The 23,499-nt window shown below is 49.7% G+C and overlaps 9 protein-coding genes across 9 annotated transcripts; 5 read left to right on the forward strand and 4 right to left on the reverse strand.

Moving 5' to 3' along the window:
• Positions 1-360: 360 nt before the first annotated feature.
• Positions 361-2,877, forward strand: L3040_000835 (uncharacterized protein; the record flags this gene model as incomplete). The annotated part of the gene is made up of 2 exons (XM_007288069.1): positions 361-2,043; positions 2,098-2,877. 2 exons carry the CDS (start codon positions 361-363, stop codon positions 2,875-2,877), a joined length of 2,463 nt encoding a protein of 820 aa, XP_007288131.1.
• A 542-nt stretch (positions 2,878-3,419) lies between these two features.
• L3040_000836 (uncharacterized protein) lies at positions 3,420-6,014 on the reverse strand (the record flags this gene model as incomplete). Its single annotated transcript, XM_007288068.1, has 1 exon — positions 3,420-6,014. The coding sequence occupies one exon, from the start codon at positions 6,012-6,014 to the stop codon at positions 3,420-3,422; it is 2,595 nt and encodes an 864-aa protein (XP_007288130.1).
• Positions 6,015-7,155: 1,141 nt separating this feature from the next.
• On the reverse strand, positions 7,156-9,380 carry L3040_000837 (uncharacterized protein; the record flags this gene model as incomplete). Its single annotated transcript, XM_066155331.1, has 7 exons — positions 7,156-7,164; positions 7,225-7,242; positions 7,398-7,497; positions 7,550-7,661; positions 7,756-8,338; positions 8,393-9,131; positions 9,232-9,380. 7 exons carry the CDS (start codon positions 9,378-9,380, stop codon positions 7,156-7,158), a joined length of 1,710 nt encoding a protein of 569 aa, XP_066013360.1.
• A 273-nt stretch (positions 9,381-9,653) lies between these two features.
• On the forward strand, positions 9,654-11,240 carry L3040_000838 (uncharacterized protein; the record flags this gene model as incomplete). Its single annotated transcript, XM_007288066.1, has 4 exons — positions 9,654-9,742; positions 9,960-10,641; positions 10,753-11,002; positions 11,062-11,240. 4 exons carry the CDS (start codon positions 9,654-9,656, stop codon positions 11,238-11,240), a joined length of 1,200 nt encoding a protein of 399 aa, XP_007288128.1.
• A 487-nt stretch (positions 11,241-11,727) lies between these two features.
• L3040_000839 (uncharacterized protein) lies at positions 11,728-12,727 on the reverse strand (the record flags this gene model as incomplete). The annotated part of the gene is made up of 3 exons (XM_007288065.1): positions 11,728-12,175; positions 12,247-12,561; positions 12,615-12,727. The coding sequence occupies 3 exons, from the start codon at positions 12,725-12,727 to the stop codon at positions 11,728-11,730; spliced, it is 876 nt and encodes a 291-aa protein (XP_007288127.1).
• A 474-nt stretch (positions 12,728-13,201) lies between these two features.
• On the reverse strand, positions 13,202-14,354 carry L3040_000840 (uncharacterized protein; the record flags this gene model as incomplete). Its single annotated transcript, XM_007288064.2, has 3 exons — positions 13,202-13,348; positions 13,399-14,209; positions 14,260-14,354. The coding sequence occupies 3 exons, from the start codon at positions 14,352-14,354 to the stop codon at positions 13,202-13,204; spliced, it is 1,053 nt and encodes a 350-aa protein (XP_007288126.2).
• A 471-nt stretch (positions 14,355-14,825) lies between these two features.
• L3040_000841 (uncharacterized protein) lies at positions 14,826-16,176 on the forward strand (the record flags this gene model as incomplete). The annotated part of the gene is made up of 5 exons (XM_007288063.1): positions 14,826-14,964; positions 15,015-15,617; positions 15,665-15,812; positions 15,859-15,971; positions 16,076-16,176. The coding sequence occupies 5 exons, from the start codon at positions 14,826-14,828 to the stop codon at positions 16,174-16,176; spliced, it is 1,104 nt and encodes a 367-aa protein (XP_007288125.1).
• A 305-nt stretch (positions 16,177-16,481) lies between these two features.
• On the forward strand, positions 16,482-16,992 carry L3040_000842 (uncharacterized protein; the record flags this gene model as incomplete). Its single annotated transcript, XM_007288062.1, has 2 exons — positions 16,482-16,685; positions 16,741-16,992. 2 exons carry the CDS (start codon positions 16,482-16,484, stop codon positions 16,990-16,992), a joined length of 456 nt encoding a protein of 151 aa, XP_007288124.1.
• Positions 16,993-18,699: 1,707 nt separating this feature from the next.
• On the forward strand, positions 18,700-21,667 carry L3040_000843 (uncharacterized protein; the record flags this gene model as incomplete). The annotated part of the gene is made up of 3 exons (XM_066155333.1): positions 18,700-18,801; positions 18,883-21,513; positions 21,563-21,667. 3 exons carry the CDS (start codon positions 18,700-18,702, stop codon positions 21,665-21,667), a joined length of 2,838 nt encoding a protein of 945 aa, XP_066013361.1.
• Between the last annotated feature and the right edge of the window lie 1,832 nt (positions 21,668-23,499).

The following is a 23,499-nucleotide window of genomic DNA, read 5'->3' on the forward strand; positions in this document are numbered from 1 at the left end:
GTAGTAACCGTGGGTAAGGAAGGAAGCAGGTTGAGACCTATTGTGTGCCGGTGCTCTGAAGTTGCGGAACCCTCTCTCCATCCGACCAGTTTCTCTGCTGGTCTTCCACCACAGCCTCATCGTTCGTCCAGCACGACTCCATAGCACACAGTCTGATCTCGTATGCCAATTGAGTACCTACTGACGACCGGCATTCGCAGTCGTCGCTTGACGTGACGTTGCTTACCGAGCCCATTTGGATGATCCACAAGGCTAATCTCCATTGAGCGGACTCTGCCGGGCGGTCACAAAAAAGTTCATCCACGATTTCTCATCGTTCCGCGGTAAGAACCCAGCACAAAGTTCCCAACCACAACCACAATGGCGCCTTCAACCAAGAGAAAAGCCGAAGACGACTTCATCCTGACCCTCTCAGACAATGAAGATATCTTCGTCTCCGAAGAAGAAGTCCCCGCCTCTCCACCACCCTCATCCAAGAAACGCAAGCTCGACGCAGCAGCGGCCCAAAAAAAATCCAAGAAAGTGAAGAAACCGAAGAAGAGCACCGATGACGACAGAGAAGAGAAAGAGAGCGAGGGAATATGGGGTGCGAAGGATGAGGATAACGGGGCTATGGACTCGGACTTTGAGTTCCAGCTAGAGAACGGGGATGAGGGTGCGATGGAGGATTTCGAGGGATGGGGATTTGAGAGCGCAAAGAAGGGACTGGGTGATGGAAAGGGGGGCGATAAGAAGGCGGTGGATATTGATGAGATTATTGCACGGAGGAGGGAGAAGAGGGGAGAGGGAAGCCTGTTCCCTGAGGCAAAGGCTGAGGCGGAGCTCGAGCCAGCTTGGAGTGAGAGTGAGGTAGATGGGGACGCCGCAGAAGCCCTGGAGCTCGACAGTGATGCACAGGATGAATTCATGGCGGAAGATGGGTTTGGAATGGGCGTTGGGTCTGACGAAGAGGAGTCGGGAGACGAGAATGTGGAGGAGGAAAAAGAGGGATCAGACAATGAAGATAACGATGAGCAGGATGATTCTGAAGCCGACTCTGTAGCCAGTGCTGTGGCACATCCGGGCGATATTGAGTCAGATGGCTCATCAGACGAGGGAGAGAAAGACGACGATCTAGAGGAGGCAGCGCGACGAGAGGCATTCTTTGCACCCGAGGAGAAGCCCGCCAAGGGTGCCAAAGCTGCGACGCATGCGACATTTCAAAGCTTAGGTCTATCAAGACCAATTCTTCGAGGTCTCTCTGCTGTTGGATTCTCTGCGCCAACGCCAATTCAAGCCAAGACTATTCCGATGGCTCTGCAGGGCAAGGACGTGGTGGGTGGAGCTGTTACTGGTTCAGGAAAGACAGCTGCATTTATCGTTCCTGTCCTCGAACGTCTACTATACCGCCCCAAGAAGGTCCCGACCAGCAGAGTCGCGATTCTCATGCCTACTCGTGAATTGGCAATCCAATGTCACGCAGTTGCTACGAAGCTCGCAAGTCACACGGATATCAAGTTCTGTCTAGCAGTCGGAGGTCTGAGTCTTAAAGTCCAGGAAGCGGAATTGAGGCTCCGTCCCGATGTCATCATTGCCACTCCTGGTCGATTCATTGATCATATGCGCAATTCAGTGAGCTTCACCGTCGATACGCTCGAAATCTTGGTTCTTGACGAAGCCGATCGAATGCTGGAGGCTGGTTTCGCGGATGAATTGAACGAGATCTTGACCACGATTCCAAAATCCAGACAGACTATGCTGTTCTCTGCAACCATGTCGTCGTCGGTCGACAACTTGATTCGTGTTGGACTTAACAGGCCCGTGAGATTACTGGTCGATGCCCAGAAGCAGACTGTCGGAACTCTTGTTCAAGAGTTCATCCGTCTACGTCCTGGGAGAGAGACGAAACGGATGGGGTATCTACTGTATCTTTGCGCAAACATATATACTGATCGAGTGATTGTTTTCTTCAGACAGAAGAAAGAAGCTCACAGAGCAAGAGTCATTTTCGGGCTTTCGGGTCTCAAGGCTACCGAATTGCATGGTAGTATGAGCCAAGAACAAGTAAGTTGTCCATCAAAACAAGTATCTGAGAACTTCGCCTGACAAAATTTACAGCGCATCAACAGTGTAGAAGCTTTCAGGGACGGCAAAGCATCTTTTCTCCTCGCTACCGATTTGGCCTCCAGAGGTCTGGATATCAAAGGCGTAGACACAGTCATCAATTACGAAGCACCGCAATCCCACGAGATCTACCTTCACAGAGTCGGTCGTACAGCGCGTGCTGGACGTCAAGGTCGAGCATGTACGTTGGCTGCTGAACCCGACCGAAAGATCGTCAAAGCAGCTGTCAAGACTGGTCGCACCCAAGGAGCCAAGATCGTTAGTCGCGTGATCGAAGCTTCGGAGGCCGATGAATGGGCCGCTAAAGTTGATGACATGAAGGACGAGATAGACGAGATTTTGATCGAAGAGAAAGAAGACAAGCAACTTGCGCAAGTCGAGATGGAAGTCCGCAAGGGAGAGAACATCATGGCTCACGGAGAGGAGATCAAGGGTCGTCCCAGACGCACTTGGTTCGAGAGCGAGCAGGACAAATTGAGTGCGAAGAAGGTTGGCCGAGCGGAGTTGAATGGTGTCGAGAGTATCCTGAAGAAGAAGCCTGGAAAGTTGAGTAACAAGGACAAGAAGAAGTTGGACGACAGGGAGGAGAGGAGCAAGGACAAGGTCTGGAAGAAGGGGAGGGCAGAGAGAGATGGAAAGGGTGCTCTTCTGGCTGCGCGGAAGGAGGGCAAGGGCAAGAAGAAGATGGCGGGGGGGAAGCCCGGTGCAAAGCCCGGCTCTAAATTTGGCGGGCAGCCAAGAGGAAAGCCGGGGAAGGTTGGGAAAAAGCGGTAGGATTATGCTTGGTGGTGGATGTAGATGTAAAACGCACATGTTACGTATCTTCTTGGATTATCTGCTATGCATGGCTGTCATACATACTCTACAGCATGGGCAAAGAAGTAGGTACCCTTGAACACAGTCAGTCAAACATCGTCGAACCAGTGCAGCGCTTTTGACCTCGCGTAAATCAGTGGTCAGCAGACGAATGGTTTTTAATTGGCCAGTCCGTAACACGATATCACCTCAGCCCTGTGGCGGCTCATGCAGAGCGCTTCCCACGTCGCCATGGAACTTCTACACCGTCTAACTGTACCGTCGAGGTACACTACCGTGAGAAGCCTAGATTGCGCGGTAAGAGCCATCTTCACACAAGACTGCGATTTCAATCTCCAATCTCCAATCTCACAGATTCTTCCTGCCTCATCTTCCTTCCACCTCTTCCGTTGAGCACTTACCTCGATATTACCCTCCGAGACACCAGCAGATATAGACTCTAGTACCTCAAGCCAGGAATCATCACGTTCATTATCATCTCCCTGGCTGTGTACTTCCAATCACCGCCTCATATCCTTCGTCTTCATCTCTCCACCACCCTCTCCAGTCTTTCCCTTCCCCTTCCCACCATTCCCATATCCCTCGACCTTCATATCCCTCATGGCTTTCTCCACCATCTGCACAGCCTCCAAACATACGTCACCTCCCACTCTCCAAGCCCTCAAATACACGCCCTGAGAATCAAGAATATCCTTCGCCCTCTTCCACCGCCGTTTCCAGAGATCCATTTTCTTACTAACAGGCAGGCCGGTATTTGGCCGTTCATCATCCGATGTGTCGGTGCTGTTCCAAGACATACGTTTCTGGACGCTTGCAGAACCTGGGGCAGTCGTTGAGCCAGTAGCTCTGCCAGGGGGTAGCGCAGGAGGTCTTTCCGCGGATGTCACAGACGAGGCATCAGAACTGGGGGCGTGGTAGTACCCTGGCATGTAAGACCTGACTTCAGGGAGAGCGTTGTACGCCGCAGACACTTTCTGACGTGCACTGGTAACATATGACTCCTCCTCAGGCAATTTCACATCGGCTATGCTTTGGGCTCGGGCCAGTGGGTGTGATTGGGTACCTTCCCTATTCCCATTCGGACGGCGTGGTTTCGGTGGAGGAGGCGGAGAGGCTTTGCCAGTACCGGATAGAGCAGGCTCAGATAATGAGCCTGAAGTAGACACACCTCGCAATGCCACGGGTTTCTGAGGTCGTGGGGGAGGTACTCGAGCAGCAGGACTTTCGGGAGACGACCTGCTACGAGATGACTCCGAAGTTTCGAAAGTTGAGGCAGACCTTGGCGTTATCCGACGATGAGATTTATGAACTTGCACAGGCTCCTCGTCAAAATCAATCAGCTTCCCCATGGCCGGCCCAGCACTAGTATGGGATTTCACCTCGGAGACACTCCTTGGAGGGAGAGCAGGCCGCCGTTCTGAAGAATCAAGGGACACTGTTGATTGTGTTTTGCGACTATCCCAAGACTCGATTCGGGAAGAAGCATATTTGCGTCGGTCACCGCTCAGGGGCCCCATAGCCGAGTCGAAGAAACCTTGAGACTCCGGAGTAGTGACATCCCGAATGAAGATCCCAATAATTTTGCCTGGGTGAGACAAAGCCACATCAGTATAAACTTCCAGGTCTGCTTCGCCGCTGTCCCCAATTAGGATGAACTTTCGCTCCGGGAAATCTTTCATGATTCTCTCAAGCGTCCCCTTTTTTCTCTCGGCAACAGGCTCAAAGATGCCCTGTAGCATTCCACTGTACTGCTTCAAATGATACGATCCAGGAGGCAATCCAGCCTTCTGAAAGAAACTGACCAGGACTGGGAAGAGTTGCCACGGAGAATTTGAAACGTAGTGAACCCCAACCCCCATGTCATACAGGGTATTGTACCATTCTTTAACACCTTCAATCGTCAAGTCTTCAAGGTCTCTAATAAAGGCGTTTCGAAAGATCTCACGGGGTCCTCCGCCTATCGAAGAGTGCTTAATAGTATCGTCAACATCACTAATTAGACTGACTCCTTTTGGCTGTGTGATCTTGACTTCTTCGGTTGCTGATAGATGTTGTGAGGCCAGCACTCGCACATGAGTTGGCACAAAATCCAAAGCAGCCCGCATGATGAAATGACCAGCATCATTTGTTGAGACGGTCCTTGAGACAGAACTTTTTTCGTCATAGAAAAACACAGTAATTGGTGTACCAACCAAGGGATTCGTCAAGAAAGGTTTCAAACGCGCCATCATATGCGCATTAGCGGTCGTCAACTCGGCCTGCGACATATCAGACGGTTGATTCCACGTTGGTCGCTTTGAGAGATGTTCAGGTCCCAGGGCTTCAGCAGAGGGCGTCGGAGAATGGCTGCCAGAGTGAGGTCCAGAACTGACTCTCCCACCATACGTCTTTTCAAACTCCGAGCCATCCTCCGGATTCTCACTGTAGCGTCCCTGAGCGGCAACATTACCCTCGCCTCGACCTCTCCTGAGAATCTGATCCGCTTCGTGGGCAATCCTCTCCTCATCTCGGCGAGCCTCGTGTTCCTGGTGCCTTGCCATAAGCGACTGTGGAGAGTTTGGATTGTTATCTCTGTTAGGGTCCTTTGGCGCCGGTATTCCGCTCAATTGTCGAGCTAGTCCGATTAATACCCTATTCTTCCTAGACATTGGCCCTCGATGGGGAGAGTAAATCCAGCCTCGAACATCGACATCAACAATAGCCCGGTCATCTTCAAATTTCTGCCACTCTCTAGCCCAGTACTCGGCATCTCCTGGGCCATCGTCGCTCATGTCGCTCCCATTGCTGGTGGGGTTCTTAGCAGGATCCGGCGGCTCCTGCTTGACATGCTTCTTCGCATAGGAAGGGAACAGTATGAGCTGTTCGTCACCATGCGAAACTATTGCAACATCTGGAAATGACCCTGGTATAGTATTGGTGTTGTCATCAAAGTCCCCGTTGCCGGAGCCCCATTTTTCCGCATATGACTGCTGGTACGACTGCCTGATATCGTTCGCAGCCTTCAGATACCCTGCCAGTTTCTTCCTCCTCGATCCTCGTTCTCTGGCTTCCCCAGCATCTTCAATGGAGCCGTAGCCGGGCACTGAACCGGACATGGTCACCTTGGATCGTCCCGCGGTCTCATTGTTCTTGTGACCACCGAATATTCTGGTGCTCCGCCTGCGGAGAATATCAACAATACGGGTCCCCGCAGCCCTATTCTCTGAAACTCGTTTTTGATGCTTGACAATGAGGCTAAAGATCCGCGACTGTGCTCGGTGTTTGTAGTAAGGAACTATATCGAGGCGGAAGTTGGCTAGCCTGTCCCGCGCTGTTTGTCGAGGGTGAGGAAAAAGGTATCGGAAGAGACTTTGCCGGTGATGAGGATGACCGATTCGAGGACGGAGTGGTAGAGGCGCCAGTTTCGGTGAAGCTATTGCGACTGTACTTGAGGTAGTACAAGGACGCAAGCAAGGCAGGGAACGCCGGCTGTGAGAATGGTTCGGCGGCTATTGACAAGACTCATACGAGACGCTGTAAGCTCAAGATAATTTTGTTTACGACGCCAGTGATGGGTGAGAATGACTAGGGAGGTGAAGTTCTTTCTAGGAGGTGGTATTTAGGTAGATGGTCAGGATCCGAGCTTCCTGCCAAGTAACGCGCCTCGAAGCTCGCCTCTGACGTAGGTGACTATTATTAGTATTTACTGTACGAAGCTTCACTCTGTACTGTCTGTGCATGCTAGACTACCCGCACGGCATTCTCTTACTAATCTCCTTCAATAATCCATTTCCATGCTCGGAGAGTCAAGGTTCATTTAACAGGACCATTCATCATCGTCCCAATTCCTTCAAGAGCCACCATCTACCTGATTTCACGTTGTGGCGAAGAGAGCAATGAGGTTTGCGAGGCCGTAGCCCCAAAATTGAAGTTCATTGCTCGCTAGATTGATTACATCGGACTAAAGCCATCTCAACGCTCCTTTCCCATGCTCGATCGAATCTATCTATGAAATGCCATGCACCGGGTGAGGGTTACTCAACGGGGAGCTGCTTTCCTGGGTTTGTATCAAGTTCTTGTGATCAGAGAAGTCCCCTGGACACTGAAATGGTACGTGGTGAAGGGAAACGGAAAGGTCTTACTTGAGCTGTGCTCTTTGGCCTTGACTGAGCTGCTTTTTATGTCCCCGGGACTTTTGTGATTACGCTAGACGAGCCATGAGATTGTCGTTGGAATGAGAACGCAAAAGATTGTTGCTCAGATGGCCTGCCGTTAGACTGTCGGTCAATGCTAGAAGGGATGTAAGGGGGTGGGATATTTTCGCACAGTATTAGCCGTTAGCCGCTACAGAGGTTTGCTGTCTCTTCGCCGACGGTTGATTCGCATCCTATACAAAGTCAGCACTCCCCTGTGTCGCTATACCACCGCAAGTTTATGATGGACAGAGCAACCCCCAAATGTGACTAGCTTCCATTAGGGAGCGCGTAGCATTCACGTACATCGGACGAGGTACGTTTGTTGGATGACTTCTTCTGTGGCCGAGCAGGCTTGACGGGTTTGACATCGCCTTCGTCAAAGAGATCGTCAGGTAGATCGTAGCTGAAAAGATCCAAGTTAATAGCTGTTTGGATCATACGTGAATTAGACTGACTTCTTCTTGTGTGAAATGTGTAGAGCATTAACATCATCTTTGTACTGATCCCAGCCGCTGCAAGTATGCTTAAAGTCCTCAACGTGCCAGGAGAGGTCGAGAGATTTGGCTCCTACGCAAATTAGCAGATGGGCGGCGCAAGTTTACTACCTGTAGTAATCGCATAGTATCATAAAGAAGCAGGACATTTCCGAGAGCCCACTCACCTTCGTGGAGTTTCAAACCAATGTAGTGAGTGGTCGTGTAGACCATTGTCAGCTTTTCATCGCCATTCGTACTCTCATGTTCACAGGTAGCTTCGTCCTTCAGCAAGGCCCCTACAGCCAAACCGTGGCCGGTTGTTGCTGTACCGATGTCCTTGGCATAATACTCCAGACTTCCAGTCTTGACCTCCTCAACTTGCTGATCTGTCCTACATCTGTGTGCTCTGTTGTAACCCTTGTTGAACGGCTGGGCAATGGCAATAGATGTCTGCTCCGTAAGCTTGCCGACGAGCAAGCGAACTTTAGATTCAACAAAACCTGCCCATTTTGTTTGTGCTTCGCTCGAAGTACTAGCTGTGATTATGCAAAGGTAGTATTTGTAGCTAGATGTGAAAAAGGTATGCTTCTCGAACAAGTCTTTCCACTTTGCTTTGCCCATCATGACTCGGTCAGCAATCTCACCGCCACGTTTGAGTTCTTTGTGAATAACTGCCATGGTCGATCGAGTCACGTTGTGGGTTGTGCACATAGAGGGGTAAGCGGGGGTTATGATTGGCATGATGTGTCTTCTGTCAGTGTGGTTGATCTTTTTGTTGGTTAGCTGGGTTGATCTGAACAAAAATAGACCTTAGACACATACCTGTGGGTTCCAGACTTGAAGATTTAGTGTGCCGGTCTCGATATTTTTGAGTAGAACTGGTTGAGGCCACTGCCACTTATCAATGATCTTAAAGAACTTCATCACTATTGTCGAGCCAGTGGCCTTGGGATACAACTGGCAGACACGAGCAACAAGAATTGCCCAGGCAACACCTCCTGGAAAACCATAGATGTTGCCAACAATGCCACGCCGAGCACTCCAGAGCTTGATCGTCCGAAGGGCGGTCCGAAAAACTTTGGTTTGGGGAACTAGGGTAAGCATCTCATCGGCCACACGAACACCATTCAGGGAGCGAGCTTCTTGTTCCTCCAATCCTCGCAGCAGGTCGTGGTCCGTCATCTTCAAGTCTTTTGGGATCTGGTTGAGACTCGCAATACGTCCGAATAATAAATCAATATCAACGCCCGAAAACTTGAATGTCAAGATAGGCACGTAAGCATCTGGCTTGGACATCAACTCGGTGATTGTTCCTGGCGGGGTACTCTTCTCCATAATTTCGGGGAAGAATTGGAAGAATTCAGCCTTGGTGATATTCTTAGGGACGACGACCAGAGTATCAATATCGGAACCAGGACCTATGACACCAAGCTTGAAACTCCCGAAGGTCTCTATCTTTCCTCCTGCCGATTTGACGGCAGACTCGGCTGAACCTTGAGCTCTGGTGACTTGCCTTACAAACTCTTCGGTGATCGCTTGGAGGGACTTTAGAACGGCAGATCTGTATGTAAAAGCTTGTCAGTACTGGTATCCTTGGGCGATAAATGAAACTATGACTGCTCGATCAGAGGTTCGACCACCGAATGCTAATGACACCTCACCTTTTTGCAGTCTCCTCGGGAGTCTCGTAGTTGTTTTGTCTCTTCAATTCAGAAATCAGTTCGTCATTGGCAGCTTCATCGGCGGCGGTTGGCGCAGCAGAAGTTAGCGGAGGCGTAACACCCAGAGCCTTTGCGTATGGAGTCGCCATATCGGCGAGGAGATGGGCACTCAAGTTGAAAGGTCTGTTTAGTAGTTGAGGTTGAACTCAAGTCGAGGCGCGTTTGTCCGAGTTGTGATGTACGGAGTAGGTAGCTTAACACTAAAAACACGCTAACCGCATCCCTGCAAAGCTTGAGCTTGGCTAGTGTGATTTGTCAGCAGCAGTCAGTTTACCATTCCGGGTATACGAAGTATATAGAGCAGACAGTGTTCCGCTCTTATATCCAGAAATTAATCATACAAATGTCAACAGGCTCGAGAGATGGCGGACATCGAGTGGGAGGGCAATGAAAATACTTCTAAGGATCCTGACGAGCAGAGGGTCCTACATGCTGCTCTAAGCTCCTTTTTGTAAGTCCCTGATGTATTCCATTCAAGGTTTGACTACTTTTCATCCTACATCCTTTCTCATCATTCAATCTTGTGGTTCTCTACTCAATCCACATGTTCAAATTTCCAATCAATGGCCTGGATAGCTGTGGTAAGGATAGATATCAAGGAAGCCCAAATTATGGATCTTTTCGGATGGACAAAGTAGGTACATGAGTTTCACTGACGGCAAAGACAGCCACTACTCGAGAGTATCTCACTACAATACTACCCATCTTAGGAGACAGTCGTTCTATGCGCTTCCAAGAGCACATTCGGAATTGCTGGCCGCTCCTCCGTTCAACTACCTGGAAACGCTGAATGCTGTTGACGATGCGATTGACAGCAATGCTGAGTTCTCTCTTGCCATCCTCAAATCCGGTCTCCAGTCCTTTGGAATCAAGGACCCATCAGTCACATCAGCCGGTAGCAAAGGTAACGATTGGCAAGACAGGGCCACAACCAGCGACTTTGAGAAGGCAAGAAGCACCCTAAGGCAGTTCTTCAGAGATTGGTCAGCAGAGGGATATTTAGAGCGAGAAGCGTGCTACGGTCCAGTCGTAAAGGCACTTGAGAAAGAGCAGCGAGCTCGTCCAAGATCGAAACTGCGTGTTTTGGTTCCGGGCGCCGGGCTGGGCCGGCTAGTCTTCGACCTATGTTGTGCTGGGTTCGATACAGAAGGCAATGAGATTAGTTATCACCAACTCATCGCTAGTTCGTACATCCTTAATCACAGTCCAAAGGCTGAAGCCCACACACTCTTTCCGTGGGTGCACTCATTCTCAAACCACAAGAGCCGGGAGAACCACCTCAAATCTGTCAAAATCCCAGATATCCATCCCGGTACGGTACTGGGCAAGGTCGAGAAGCCTGGAGCGATGGTATGTGCTAGTCAAATTCTAATTACTCGTCCCTGCGTCTCCTCTGAATTTGCCGAGACATGTCTGCCTCCACTATGTTACCAAGAAACTAGCTAACAAGTCTTCATATAGAGCATGAGCGCTTCGGATTTCCTATTACTGTATGAGGATCAGGAAAGCAAAGATTCGTTTGACGCAGTAGCAACAGTGTTTTTCCTTGACACCGCTCCAAATGTCATCCGGTACATCGAAGCCATCAAAAACTGCCTCAAGCGAGGAGGACTACTCGTCAATTTAGGTCCTCTCCTATGGCACTTTGAACATAATTCTCCAGGAGGTCACGGGCGTGAGAAGGACGAAGCTAACACGACCAACGGACAAGGTATGCGATGCTTCACTCGATCAACCCATGGACCGAGGGATCACTGACCCGCGATCAAGGAATTGCAGATCCAGGCTCAGTGGAGCTGACAGATGACGAAGTGGTGGCGCTGATTGAGAAGCTTGGCTTCGATATAGAGCATAGGGAAGCCGGGATCTCGGCGCCGTATATACAGGATGTGGAGAGCATGCTTGAGAATACCTACAAGGCTAGCCATTGGGTGGCTAGGAAGCGATGATACCCCCCAACTTGAGCGTGTAGCTTAGCTTTTTGCCAGAGAAAATCCAAGCGAGCCATCGCTTGCTCTTCTAACCTACCCTACCGGTAGCTTCAAACACATGAGAAGTTTGCTTCTGAAACTCAACAAACAAGCAGATCTGTCGATTGTGCCGTGTTTTCTTCCGGGCGACGAAAAAAAAAGACCCGGGCGCCCTCGTTAAGATTGCCGAGCCTCGATAATTTCGGGTTCGATGTATTTGGGTCGTGATCCCTCTTCTGTCGTATCACGTGGTCATTTATGCAAGCCCAGCTCCGTTTTTCGGAATCTGAACTGATTAGGACATGCGGTATCAGTTCTTCGAGATCACCAATGCCAATTCGGCCCTGGGTGAAATTTTGAAAGCACGGAGAACCGGCCATTGAATTTATTTATTCTGGTTGGAATCCAAAGCCTTTATGTGGCACATCTTACACTCATATCTACACCTGGAAAATTTTCCCGAGTTTCACAATTTGGCCTGTTCCTTTACCATATTGAACATCCCCCCTCTGGCCCACACCTCACCTCCATCAACCGTGATGACCGCTCCGTTGATATGCGAACCCGCCCTAGAGCTCAAGAACACGACCAAGCCGGCAATATCCTCCGGTTTCCCAAGCCTTCTATTCGGGCTCTTAGCCGCAATCGCCTCCTCACCACCGGACATTCCAATAATTCCGGTCGTCATCTTACTCGGGAAGAAGCCTGGCGCAATGGCGTTGACGAGAATGTGTCTGGGACCCAGCTCTACAGCCAAGTTCTTGGAAAGATGGATGGCTGCTGCTTTCGATGCGGAGTACCCGTAAGTACCCTGTTTTCCCAGGGATCCAATTGCGATACCAGCTACGGAGGCTGTGACAATGACTCGCGACGGATCCAGAATCGATGCTTGCTTCTGCAACATCGGAGTAAAGCTGTCTCCTCATCAGCTTCCGATGCAGTTCCAATGCCCAACCTCCGTGTCATAGAGTATGAATGAACTTACACCCGAATGGTGTTGAAGACACTCTTAACATTCAGATCCATCACCTTGCCAAAAGCCGAGTCGGAGTGTTTGTCGAATTCCTCACCCCATGTCGCGCCCGCGTTCGCAAACAGGATGTCGACATGATCGGTCGTCTCTGCCACTTGCTTGAGCAGATGCTCTACGCCCTCGAACTTTGCAATATCGGCGGGTACGGAGATAGCCTTTGCGCCTGGGGAGAGGTTGGGGAGAGCGTTTAGGGCTTTGACGGCGGATTCGCAGGCGGAGGCTTTGCGGGAGGTGATGTAGACTTTAGATGCACCGGCCTGGAGGAAGCTGTGATGGTCAGTTTGTGGGCTTTTTAGTAGGGGGAGTGGCTGGAACTGTACCCAGATGCTGCATGTAGACCGAGACCTCGAGAGCCGCCTGTGACAACGACCACCTTTCCCTTAAGGGAGAAGATATTACCGAAGTCTTGGAGCTCGGTGTCGTATTTGGACATTGTGAGAGGAGATTTGCTGTAATGTATGGGTGGCGGTGGAGAATTCTGAAAGACAATGGCTGATATAGAAGGAAAACTGGGTTTGATATTGCGGGGTGTCAACTTGCCGTGCCGAGGTCCCATGCAGTGCATGCATCAACATGAATACAACATGAGTGCAACATGAATTCAACATGAATACAACATGAATACAACATGAATACATTTCTCACAACTTCACGTCGAATATTTTTTTTTTCCGGTTTGGATAGCGGAACACTGTTCCATGCGATCCAACCAGAGTGCCGTCTTGGAGAGTTAACAGTGGCTCAACCATACAGTTCGCAATGAAAGCTGGCCACGAGTGTCTTGAAGTGACTGTTGACTTTGAAACAAGCGAATCTCATCAGAAGTATGATGGATTTATTTACCGTAGTATAATGCCGAGTTTAAAGATTGGATATCTATCGTCCATGGCTCTTTTGCATCTGTACTCTATTGTCCATCTAGCTTTGGCTTCACGAACTTCTTTGCTTCCTCGTTCTTCATGACAGTCGACTCGTAGTCAGGTCGTAAAATCTCTACGCCATCTATCGTCCTGCCATAAGTGATACCTCCCATTCTGCTGACTGCTTTCATGACCTATGCACTTTTAGTCACCAAATTTGACTCCAAAACTTCTTTGGACTTACACTTGGATCAATCAAGTTCTTGTCTTCATTCAGAGCATCTTCTCTAACCCAGAATCGCGTACCCTCGATAACAGCCAGAACCCCAGTCTTTTTTCCAGGAGTAGACTTGCTTTCGTACTCTTTCGTAAAGTCCAACTTCCCCTCGATCGCAAAGATGGCTTCCTTAACTCTGCTTGCATTCACAGTGGAACACTTAGCAGGAGTCAATCCACTAAGGGCCCATTCGCTCTCTCCATAAGGTGTATCAACACTGCAAGCGTTCGCTGCCTCAATGAAGTGCTCCGAGATCATGTTGATAACACACTCCCCTGACTCCAACAAGTTTTTCAGCGAGTCCTTCGCATTATCAAAGCCTCCAGCAAATCCAACGGTAAACAACGGCGGGTCATGGTTGATGACTGAGAAGTAGCTGAATGGTGCCAGGTTCGTGCTGCTTCCATCCTTCGAGGTTGTGCTAATGAAGCCAATTGGTCGGGGAATGACGCCGGAGATCAAGAGCTTGTAGTTGAAAACAGCCGGTCTGTCCTTCTCATAAGGATCAATCTCGACGTGTGGAGTCTTCAGGCCCTCTCCTCCATCGTTCGCTCCATCGCCATATTTCCATTCGGGCTTGACAGTTTGCTTAACGTTCCAGGCAGCGGAATGATCCCAAACAGGCCGTTCACTCTCCACTTTCTTAAAGTCGGGATGCGGGTTTCGCTTGATATGTTTCTCGGCGTCACCTCTGGTCTGAGTAGACATTTTGACTGTTGATGTTGTGAAGCTGCGGATGGGTCTGGCAGGACTGGCAACGAGACGATTAATAGATTGCCTAATTCTGTCATTGGAGAGCGATCAAAGATTGCAATGTCGGAGACTCACCGAAAGATGAATTGGGCTCTTTGATATAGCAATTCCATCCAGCGTTGATGCTTCCACTTGGAAAAGCCTGAAGTTATAATTATAAAATGGGACATGGATGAGCCGAGTACCACTCCCGCCCGTTAGCTATTTCGTCATCAACCCTAAGCTTTGCTGAGTGTGCTGAGTGTGCTGATTGACCCCGCGCCGCGCCGGTTGACGATAAGTACACAGTCCGTACCTACTGTACTGATAACGATCAAACCCCCCTCGATGCGGGGTTACAGTAAATAGATACCTATAGACGGATCCAAAAGGCTGAGGAGATGGCTTCAACTCAACATACCTTATCTATCGATTACAAATATCTCGGCTCCGCCTGTGACATTGCAAACTTGAATCCAAAATCGATTGCTCGATCTTTGGGATTCCCTTTCAAGATATCCCGAAGTATTATTCCACACTTATTACCCCTCTATAGAAAGATCACAAGCCATATATATATGACCCTGTAGTATCCAGATAAGAGTTGCACCCGTACCTATTCGTGGTTTGTATATTCAACATACCGCAAATTTACACACATCATGGCTGGTGTCCAGACTTTCAAGCTCGGCGAGTGGAAGCTCCAGTCGGGCCAAAGTATTCCAGATGCTGAGATAGCGTTCAAGGTCTTCGGAGACCCCAAGTCCCCAGCTATCATCTATCCGTCGTGGTATTCTGGTTGTGAGTTGCCCTGGATTTGATTTATGACACTTGAAATTAATGGGCCAAAGCTATTGCGGACAACGAGTGGCTCATTGGAGAAGACCACGTCTTGAACCCCAAGAAGTACTTCATTGTGATCACTGCTCTCTTCGGCAATGGGCAATCGACTTCGCCATCAAATTCCAACATTCGACCTTTCCCCAAGGTAACATTCTTTGACAATGTGAGAGCTCAGCATAGGCTTGTGACAGAGCATTTGGGTATCAAACACGCTCGTGCCGTCCTGGGATGGTCTATGGGAGCCGGACAAACCTACCAATGGGCTACCAGCTACCCTGATTTCATGGATATCGTAGTGCCATTTTGCGGTTCTGCCAAAACTTCTCTTCACAATCAAGTCTTCCTTGAAGGTGTCAAGTCCGCCTTGCTTTCAGCGAAGAAACACTCCTCGGCTGGATCTTGCGAAGGCGGAGTCCTGCCCAAAGGAGAAGAGTATCGCACCTGGACTTCCGAGGAAAAGGAGAGCGGACTGAAAGCTTTTGGGAGAGTATACGCTGGCTGGGGATTCAGCCAGGCTTTCTATCGCGAGAAACTTTACGAAACGGTCCTCGGCTTCAAGGATCTCGAGGACTTCATGAAGAACTTTTGGGAGAAGTGGGCGTTATCCAAAGGTACGTGGAAAATACTGCAGAGGCAGGACACGCTGACAGGCCCCTAGACCCCGAAAATCTGCTAGTGATGCTGTACACTTGGCAAGCTGGCGATGTCTCAAACCAAGAGCCGTATAATGGAGATTTCAGAGCGGCAATGCAGGCCATCAAAGCAAAAGCTCTCGTGCTTCCTGGGAAGACAGACTTGTATTTCCCGTAAGTTTTGTATCTAAACGGCAAAATAATAGCTGACTACTTTCAGACCCGAGGACTCCGAAAATGAAGTTGCGAACATGAGAGATGGCATAGGAATAATGACCCCATTCCCGAGTATCTGGGGACATTGGGCAGGTGGACCTGGGGACTCCAAAGAAGGTAAAAAAGATGGGGGACCACATTACTTTTCTCTTCCGTCCTGATATATTACCAAATCCTTTCCCGAATCAACCGTACATGGCAAATTTACTGACCCCTTCTAGATGTGAAATGGCTTGAGGAGAAGCTTCGACAGGTCGGGCTGGGAGATAGTAAGGATGAGGTTGCACTTGTGACTGGCAAATTTCGCGATGCTTCTCTTTGAGTCGAAGTAGCATCATCTTTTTGATATTTATCAGTGTTAGAGTATTGAAATGTAGAAAGATGACAAGGAGACGTGTAAATTCCAGGGAGTCCTTGAGAACATTTATAAGTCCTGAATTGGAAAGCAATAGTTACTCTCTATATTTTGGTGACAATCTAAGAACGGTCGAAGCAAAGCGTCTCGTGGTTAGAGAAAAGCTAGGGATACTAATAGTAGTCACGTGTAGTTACTGGCAGAGGCCTTTTACGCTAGTCAATCGAGGCAACACAACATCAGCTCCAATCTAGTTCCATTGCATACTCAACATGGCAACTGGAGCAGAAATCATGACCGGTGGCTCTTCCTGGCCCATTCAGCTCTCAATTCCTCTTCCAAGAGCTCCTGATACCAGAATACACATGCACCTTACCATCCAAACAACCTCAATCCTCTTGTTCCTTACCACTACGATGAATGGAGGCACATCAACCACGGTACCACTGGGATCTTTTGTCTACGCACTTCCAGATGTAAGCCATTATCATAATTGTCTGAGTTGATCTTATGGGCTAAAAAAAATCGCAGAGGCTGAACCTTGGCCAAACGCTCTCAACCCCTCTTTACACGCACGAATCCTCATTGGAGTTCACGACACGCCTTGCAAAGCTTCTTGCGCACAAGACCAAAAAGTCGGTCTATGTTGGGAACTCCATAAGCTTCACGAGCGCGGGTATGGGCGGAACAGTGGAAGAGGAAATGGAAGGATTCAAGAAGGTGGTTGATGTTGTGCTGGAGGAGGTTCAAAAGATCAGCGGAGAGCAGCGAAACGGCATTTGAAAGAACGGATTTCTCTTCGTCAGATACGCCGTGGCTGCGACTACATTAAATGCTTGTTCAACGGAATAAGCTTCCTTCACGTTCCATGCACCGAAGCGACGGGAGAATACCGTGCTACACGGAATACCTCTACTTCGATTTTCGAAGTTTGGGGTTCATGAAGCTGCATGCCGTCCTTTCCATGATGGAAACACTGCATCAATCGGGATGAGCTGGTCGCTTTGGAACCCACAGTGACACTCGTAGAAGGCCCCTTCCGGGGCCCGGTGTCACAAACCTCAATCTTATTTTTTCCAGCTTCAGCTGCGCGTCATTACTGTGGGAGATGAGCCTGTTGTGGCACTCGGTAGTTCACCGTCTTCACCTCAGCCAGCTTGGAGCGATGGAGCGTAATATAGCTACTATGTTACATCGGACCAAGACAGTCGAGGTTCTAAGGTCGCGCTTGGAGGATACGGCAATGATATACAGAACGCCAGCATGCTCGCCGTCGGAAAAGAAGCTTGTCATGTGGACCGCATTTTCTTAAAGGCAAGCTTGTGCTGGAGATTTGCGCTATCTGATAGTCACACAGCTTGATGTTGTATCATGCTGTAGTGCCGCAACTCGGTCGCTGCAATATACAACGGGTAGGGGGCGTTGATCTGGCACATAGGTATTCAGCATCACGGCGGTGGTCTCTCATTTGGTAGGAGACATTATCTCTCGTAGACGGTTGGTTACCACTCAAGCTGGAACACCAAAATGACCCCTGGCTGCTACTGTAGGTACGGTAGATAGGTATTTCCCTAGATTAATCATAGATGTTTTGGTCAACTCGATATATAAATGAGATTGTGCTGAGTGCTGTATTGAAGATCGAGGGGCAAGTAACCGAACATGGAGCTGTCTCATGACACTGGGAAGAGAGGATAGTCCTCCGGGTTACTCAAGTGTCTCAAGTCCTAATCTCTGAAGGATCGAATGTGGAAACAACCGACTAGAGATGAGATAGGTATCTTAACAAAGCATCTCCTGTGTTATGCTTCACCTACCTCTCTTCTCTACAATACATCAGATTATTCGGCTGTGCTGTTTTGTTGATTTTCTGGCATCACGAAAATTGTTGCTGTAAAATAAAAGTCAAATCACTCCCCGCCAACAAGCGACTATTGGGAACGTGGGCGCAACGTTTTGAATCGCTGTCTCCCCAACGATTCACTCACTATCTACTCATTCGCCTTTAAATTCCAGCCCTCACGACGACGAGGTCGCAGTGGAATTCACCAGCTCCCGTGCGCAGCTAACCGCCAACGCATTTCTTTAGGCCCTGTAGTCGGCAAACCGCAGTAGCAAACAACCCCACGATCCGACTACCGCCGCTTGCACCCACCCACCACTGCGTCCCTACCACCCACTGCTCGATTCGAAGCCTCCCTCCCCATACAGAGATTTTTGCAGCCTTCGTTACTCTCGTGAGTACTATCGGTGCTCTTCCTGCGAGTCTGAAACCCTGAGATTTCGCAGCGAGACATCAGATTCGGCCTGCGCTGACCACTCCGCCTTGCACGAGTGTCGACCTGCGAGATCTAAATGTCCCACAAGTGAAGAACATTTTTGTGCGACATTAAAGGCTATATCCATACCTCAACAGCGTACCTGCATATCGGGATCTCCCTGAACTACCTCAGAAGAACGTCGACAAGGCCTTTAGAGCCATCAGCGATCATGGCCTGGCAACCGGAACAAGAGCCATTGAGGCAACTCTCAGGTTGCTTGAGAGACTCCCTGGGTGGTCACAATAAGACAGCTCAGAAGCAAGCTGAGATCGTGAGTGGAAGCGTATTCGGTTTGCACCAGAAACCTGTGTACCCAAAAGCAACAATTACTGACATTGTGACTATTGTATAGATGCTCGCGCAAGTAAAATCCTCGCCCGACATTAACAACTACCTCACCTACCTATTCTCAAGTGCTCAAGCTCCTCCTGGCCTGGCCTACAGTCCCGAGGATTACCATGCCGTTCGATCTGCTGCCGCGGTTATGCTGAAGAACAATATTCGGACAGGTTACAAGGCTATTTCCCAAGAGAGTCTTGCGCTTGTGCGTCAATCAGTGCCATTAGCTCTTCAAGACAAGAATCCGTCGATACGAAACTATGCTGGGAACATCATCACGGAGATTATCAGTAAAGGTGGGATTCTAGGTTGGCCGCAACTACTGCCAGAATTGCTGGCTCTGATTGGCAATGACAGTGGAACGGTCAGCACTGATGCACAAGAAGGCGCGATGGCTGCTTTGGCCAAAGTGTGTGAAGACAACAAAAAGATTCTGGACAAGGATTACGGTGGACAACGACCCCTCGCATTCATCATCCCGAAACTGATCTCATTTACGACGAACGAGAAGCCAAAGATTCGGTCATTAGCCCTTGGGAGCATCAACGTTTTCATTCCCCAAAAGCCTCAAGCTCTCCTGGTCTCCTTGGATTCCCTTTTAAACTGTCTATTTCAGCTTGCAAATGACCCTTCTTCCGACGTTCTGCGGCAGGTATGCCGTGCCTTTGTGCAGATCGTTGAAATCCGACCTGATAAGATCCTTCCACATATCGAGGGTCTTGTTGAATACATGATAGCTCAACAACGAAAGATCGAGGATGAAGAGCTCGCTTGCGATGCGGCGGAGTTCTGGTTGACCGTGGGGGAACATGGCGAGCTCTGGAAGTCACTCACTCCCTACCTTCACAAGATCATTCCGGTCCTGTTGGAAAGTATGGTGTATAGCGAAGAAGACATCGCTATGCTGGAAGGTGGAGGGAATGATGCTGATGAGGACGACCGTGCTGAGGACATCAAGCCCAAGTTTGCCAAGAGCAAGAACGCCAGAATCGCTTCCAATGGCGAAGGGGACTGTGGCACTGAGGAGGAGCAAGCCTACCAAAAGTTAAACGGCATGGATGATAACTTGAGCGATGGCGAGATCGAGGAATTTGACGACGGTGACGATGATGAAAATCCCGAAGATCGATGGAATCTGCGGAAATGCTCCGCAGCCGCTCTAGATGTCTTTGCAACAGATTTTAAGGGACCAGTCTTTGAGACCATCTTGCCATATCTGATGACAAATCTCAAGCATGAAGAATGGCCATCCCGGGAAGCTGCTGTGCTTGCCCTGGGAGCAGTTGCAGACGGCTGTATCGAAGTTATAGCACCACATCTTCCGGACCTCGTACCGTACCTGATTTCTCTGCTCAACGACCCGGAGCCTCTTGTTCGGCAAATCACATGTTGGACTCTGGGTCGATATTCTGCTTGGGGAGCTAGTCTCAACACTCCAGCTTTACGAGCACAATTCTTCGAGCCGATGATGGAAGGCATTCTCACTAAAATGCTGGACAATAATAAGCGGGTACAGGAAGCTGGTGCCTCTGCGTTCGCACATTTGGAAGAGAAGGCAGGTGTCGATATCACTCCTTACTGCGAACCCATCATTCGACAGTTCGTCCGATGTTTCGAGAAGTACAAGGACCGCAATATGTTCATCCTCTACGACTGCGTCCAAACCTTGGCCGAACATGCAGGCCATGCGCTTGCTCAACCCCAGATAATTGAATTGCTTATGCCAGCCTTAATCCACCGATGGAACAAGGTGTCTGACCAGTCACGGGAGCTTTTCCCTCTCCTAGAGTGTCTCTCATACGTCGCGAGCGCCCTAGCCGAGTCATTCGCGCCGTTCGCTCAACCCGTCTTTACCAGATGCATACAGCTTATCCATCAAAACCTGCAAGAGTATCTTGCATTCGTCCACAACCCAATTTTAGACACGCCTGATAAGGACTTCCTCGTAACGAGCTTGGACCTCTTGAGCTCCATAATTCAGGCCCTTGAGGGGAAGCAATCCGCTGAGCTCGTATCCAGCTCCCAGCCACGCCTGTTCGAGTTGCTCCAGTTCTGTATGGAAGATCCAGAGAATGACGTTCGACAATCCTCATACGCACTTCTTGGAGATTGCGCAAAGTACGTCTTTCGAGAATTGGAGCCTTTCTTAGGTACCCTGATTCCACTACTGATCCAAGAACTCGACGTCGATGCAATTCTCGACGAGCAGATCGAGAGTGGCTTCAGTGTAGTTAACAATGCGTGCTGGTCTGCTGGCGAAATTGCTATCCAATATGGCAATGGAATGGAACCCCACATTCCCCAGCTTCTCGAACGACTTCTTGCGATCCTAGGCAACCCAGAGGTGCCCAAATCCGTCATTGAGAATGCTGCAATTGCTCTCGGTCGCCTTGGCCTGGAGAGTGCGAACATTATGGCACCTCATCTGACGAAATTCTCGGAGCCGTTCCTGAACTGCATCGCCACGGTCGATTTTACCCTCGAGAAGGCTACGGCCTTCAAGGGGTTCAGTCTAATTATCTCGCGCAATCCGCAGGCCATGGAAAAAGATCTTGGGCGGTATTTTACTGCTGTTGCACAATACAAGATGATGGAAGCGTACAAGACCCCGTTGACGGCTGACTTGCAAAATATCTTCAAACAGGTCGGTTATTTCATCACCGTATGCAATACCTCAATACTGATAAATCTAGATTGTTGACCTCTACAAGTCCCTCGTCCCGGACTTCAGCGCATTTATCAACACACAGATCTCACCGGCAGACGCCAATTACCTTCGAATGGTCTATCAATTGTGAATAAGAGAGAGGAAAGACAAGTTCAGCTTATTTCGGGAACACTGCAACCACAAGCGCATTGGGGACGGATCGGATTGGCGCGCACTTGCGAGAGAACTTTTGACAGCTTTGTCTTGCAGATCATCGTGACTTGACGATGTGCCTCGCGAAGAGAAACAGAAGACGCATAGCGATTTGGCCTTAATCTTTAACGGGGGAAGCATTTTACCTGCTTGCTGCGGAACTCGAACGGATTAACTGAGTGGTAGATATATTGATTTCTATTTCGCGGTTGACGAGGGATAGGGTATAGGCGATGGGCGATGGGCGATGATGGGTGGATTCGTGTTACGGGGCATCTGGGTCACGGCAGACAAACAGACCTTGCGCTACTACTAAAGAGCGCATCTCGCAATTCGTGCTGGCGAGGAACAACAATGGATGGGCATGAATGGGCATGGGATTTGGGACCATGGTTGGGTCCCCGTAAATAACAACATACTCTTCGGTACTTAGATAGTTCAGCACGTATCCTCGCGGGCAGGCTTTGCATAGCACTGAGATGGGTGAATGAAGACATATGAAGCATCTTTCTTGACTTGCAGTTAATCTGTGATTTGGCCCGAAGATGAAAATGTCGAGGTTCATGAAATGTTCCCAGTGTTCAAGAGGGAGAGCGTTCGTCTCTTTGCCCTTTGTGTCCAGTCCAGGTCCAGGTCGGTTGGTTATCCATACTTGTTAGTATTCGGCCATCGCCATCGGTCTCGTCTCGTCTCGTCGAATGCCCTCCTCCAAGTTCTCATGCGACACCTTCCCCTTCACCTCTCTCAGCCTAGAACCTAGAACTCTAAACCGAGCGAGCAGCTAGCTGGCTAGCTGAGCGTACTATACTATCAGCGCGAGGAGGACCCCCTATGGAGAGAAGGGGGAGGTTTGGGATGAGGGTAGGTATGATTTTCGGGTGGGGAGGAGGGAAAGGGGAGGGAGGGAGCGTTGGTGTGGTGCTACGCTACGGCTGGGACATGCGGAGTGAGGCTATTCCGTGTGTCCTACGGATACTTTCGTGGTTGATCGGGGTTTGCTGGCCAGGGTAGTTGTGGTGGTGGGTTAGGTAAGGTAGGGTAAGGTAAGGTAGGTAGATATGGTAGGTAGGTAGGTATGTAGGTAGGTTACTTGACAATTGTCACGGCTTTCCGGACTGGGTTGTTTGTACATATCCGTATGAGGGCGTGCCTTTGCGAACGGGCGAGGGGGGGGGGAGGGGGAGGATGAATGCACGTGTTGAAAGAAGGAGAAGGAGAAGGAGAAGGAGAGGAAGAGGAAGAGGAAGAGGAAGAGGAAGTCCACACCGAACGAACCCGTCTTGAGCGCCCAGCTGGTCTAAGCGTTCTAGAATGTTGATATTCTAGGTAAGGGACGGCGGCGGCCTTGGAAGTTAAAGCGTGAGTGTACGTACGTACTGCGAAGGGAGGAAGATGGTGATTCGAGCGCTTCGTCGCCCTGCGTCTGTCTGCGCCTGCGCGCCGCCCGGCAGCTTGTTTCTGTCGCTGCTTGGGTACGTACCGTACTGGATGCTATTTACAGCTCCGGCTACTTATGAACCAGCCTAGCGAAAAAAGAAAGAAGAAAAAAACTCTGTTTAGAACAGCCGGCAGAGCGAGTGGACGACATGGCTGTGTCTCAGACATGCAGATGGGAAAAGTAAATCTGGGAGAAAAAGGGGTACGTACCTACGGAGTATACCGGTAGTTTACGTAGGAGGCTAGCTGGGCTGCAAGTGCCGGAGGACTCTGGAAGTGGAAAAGTCACTTTTGGCTATATTCAACTCCGTGTCACTGAGACAAGAGAGATCC

This window comes from Drepanopeziza brunnea (assembly GCF_022702325.1).
Source record: "Drepanopeziza brunnea f. sp. 'multigermtubi' strain 214-2 chromosome Unknown ctg1, whole genome shotgun sequence".
In the NCBI taxonomy this organism is placed as follows: Eukaryota; Fungi; Ascomycota; class Leotiomycetes; order Helotiales; family Drepanopezizaceae; genus Drepanopeziza; species Drepanopeziza brunnea.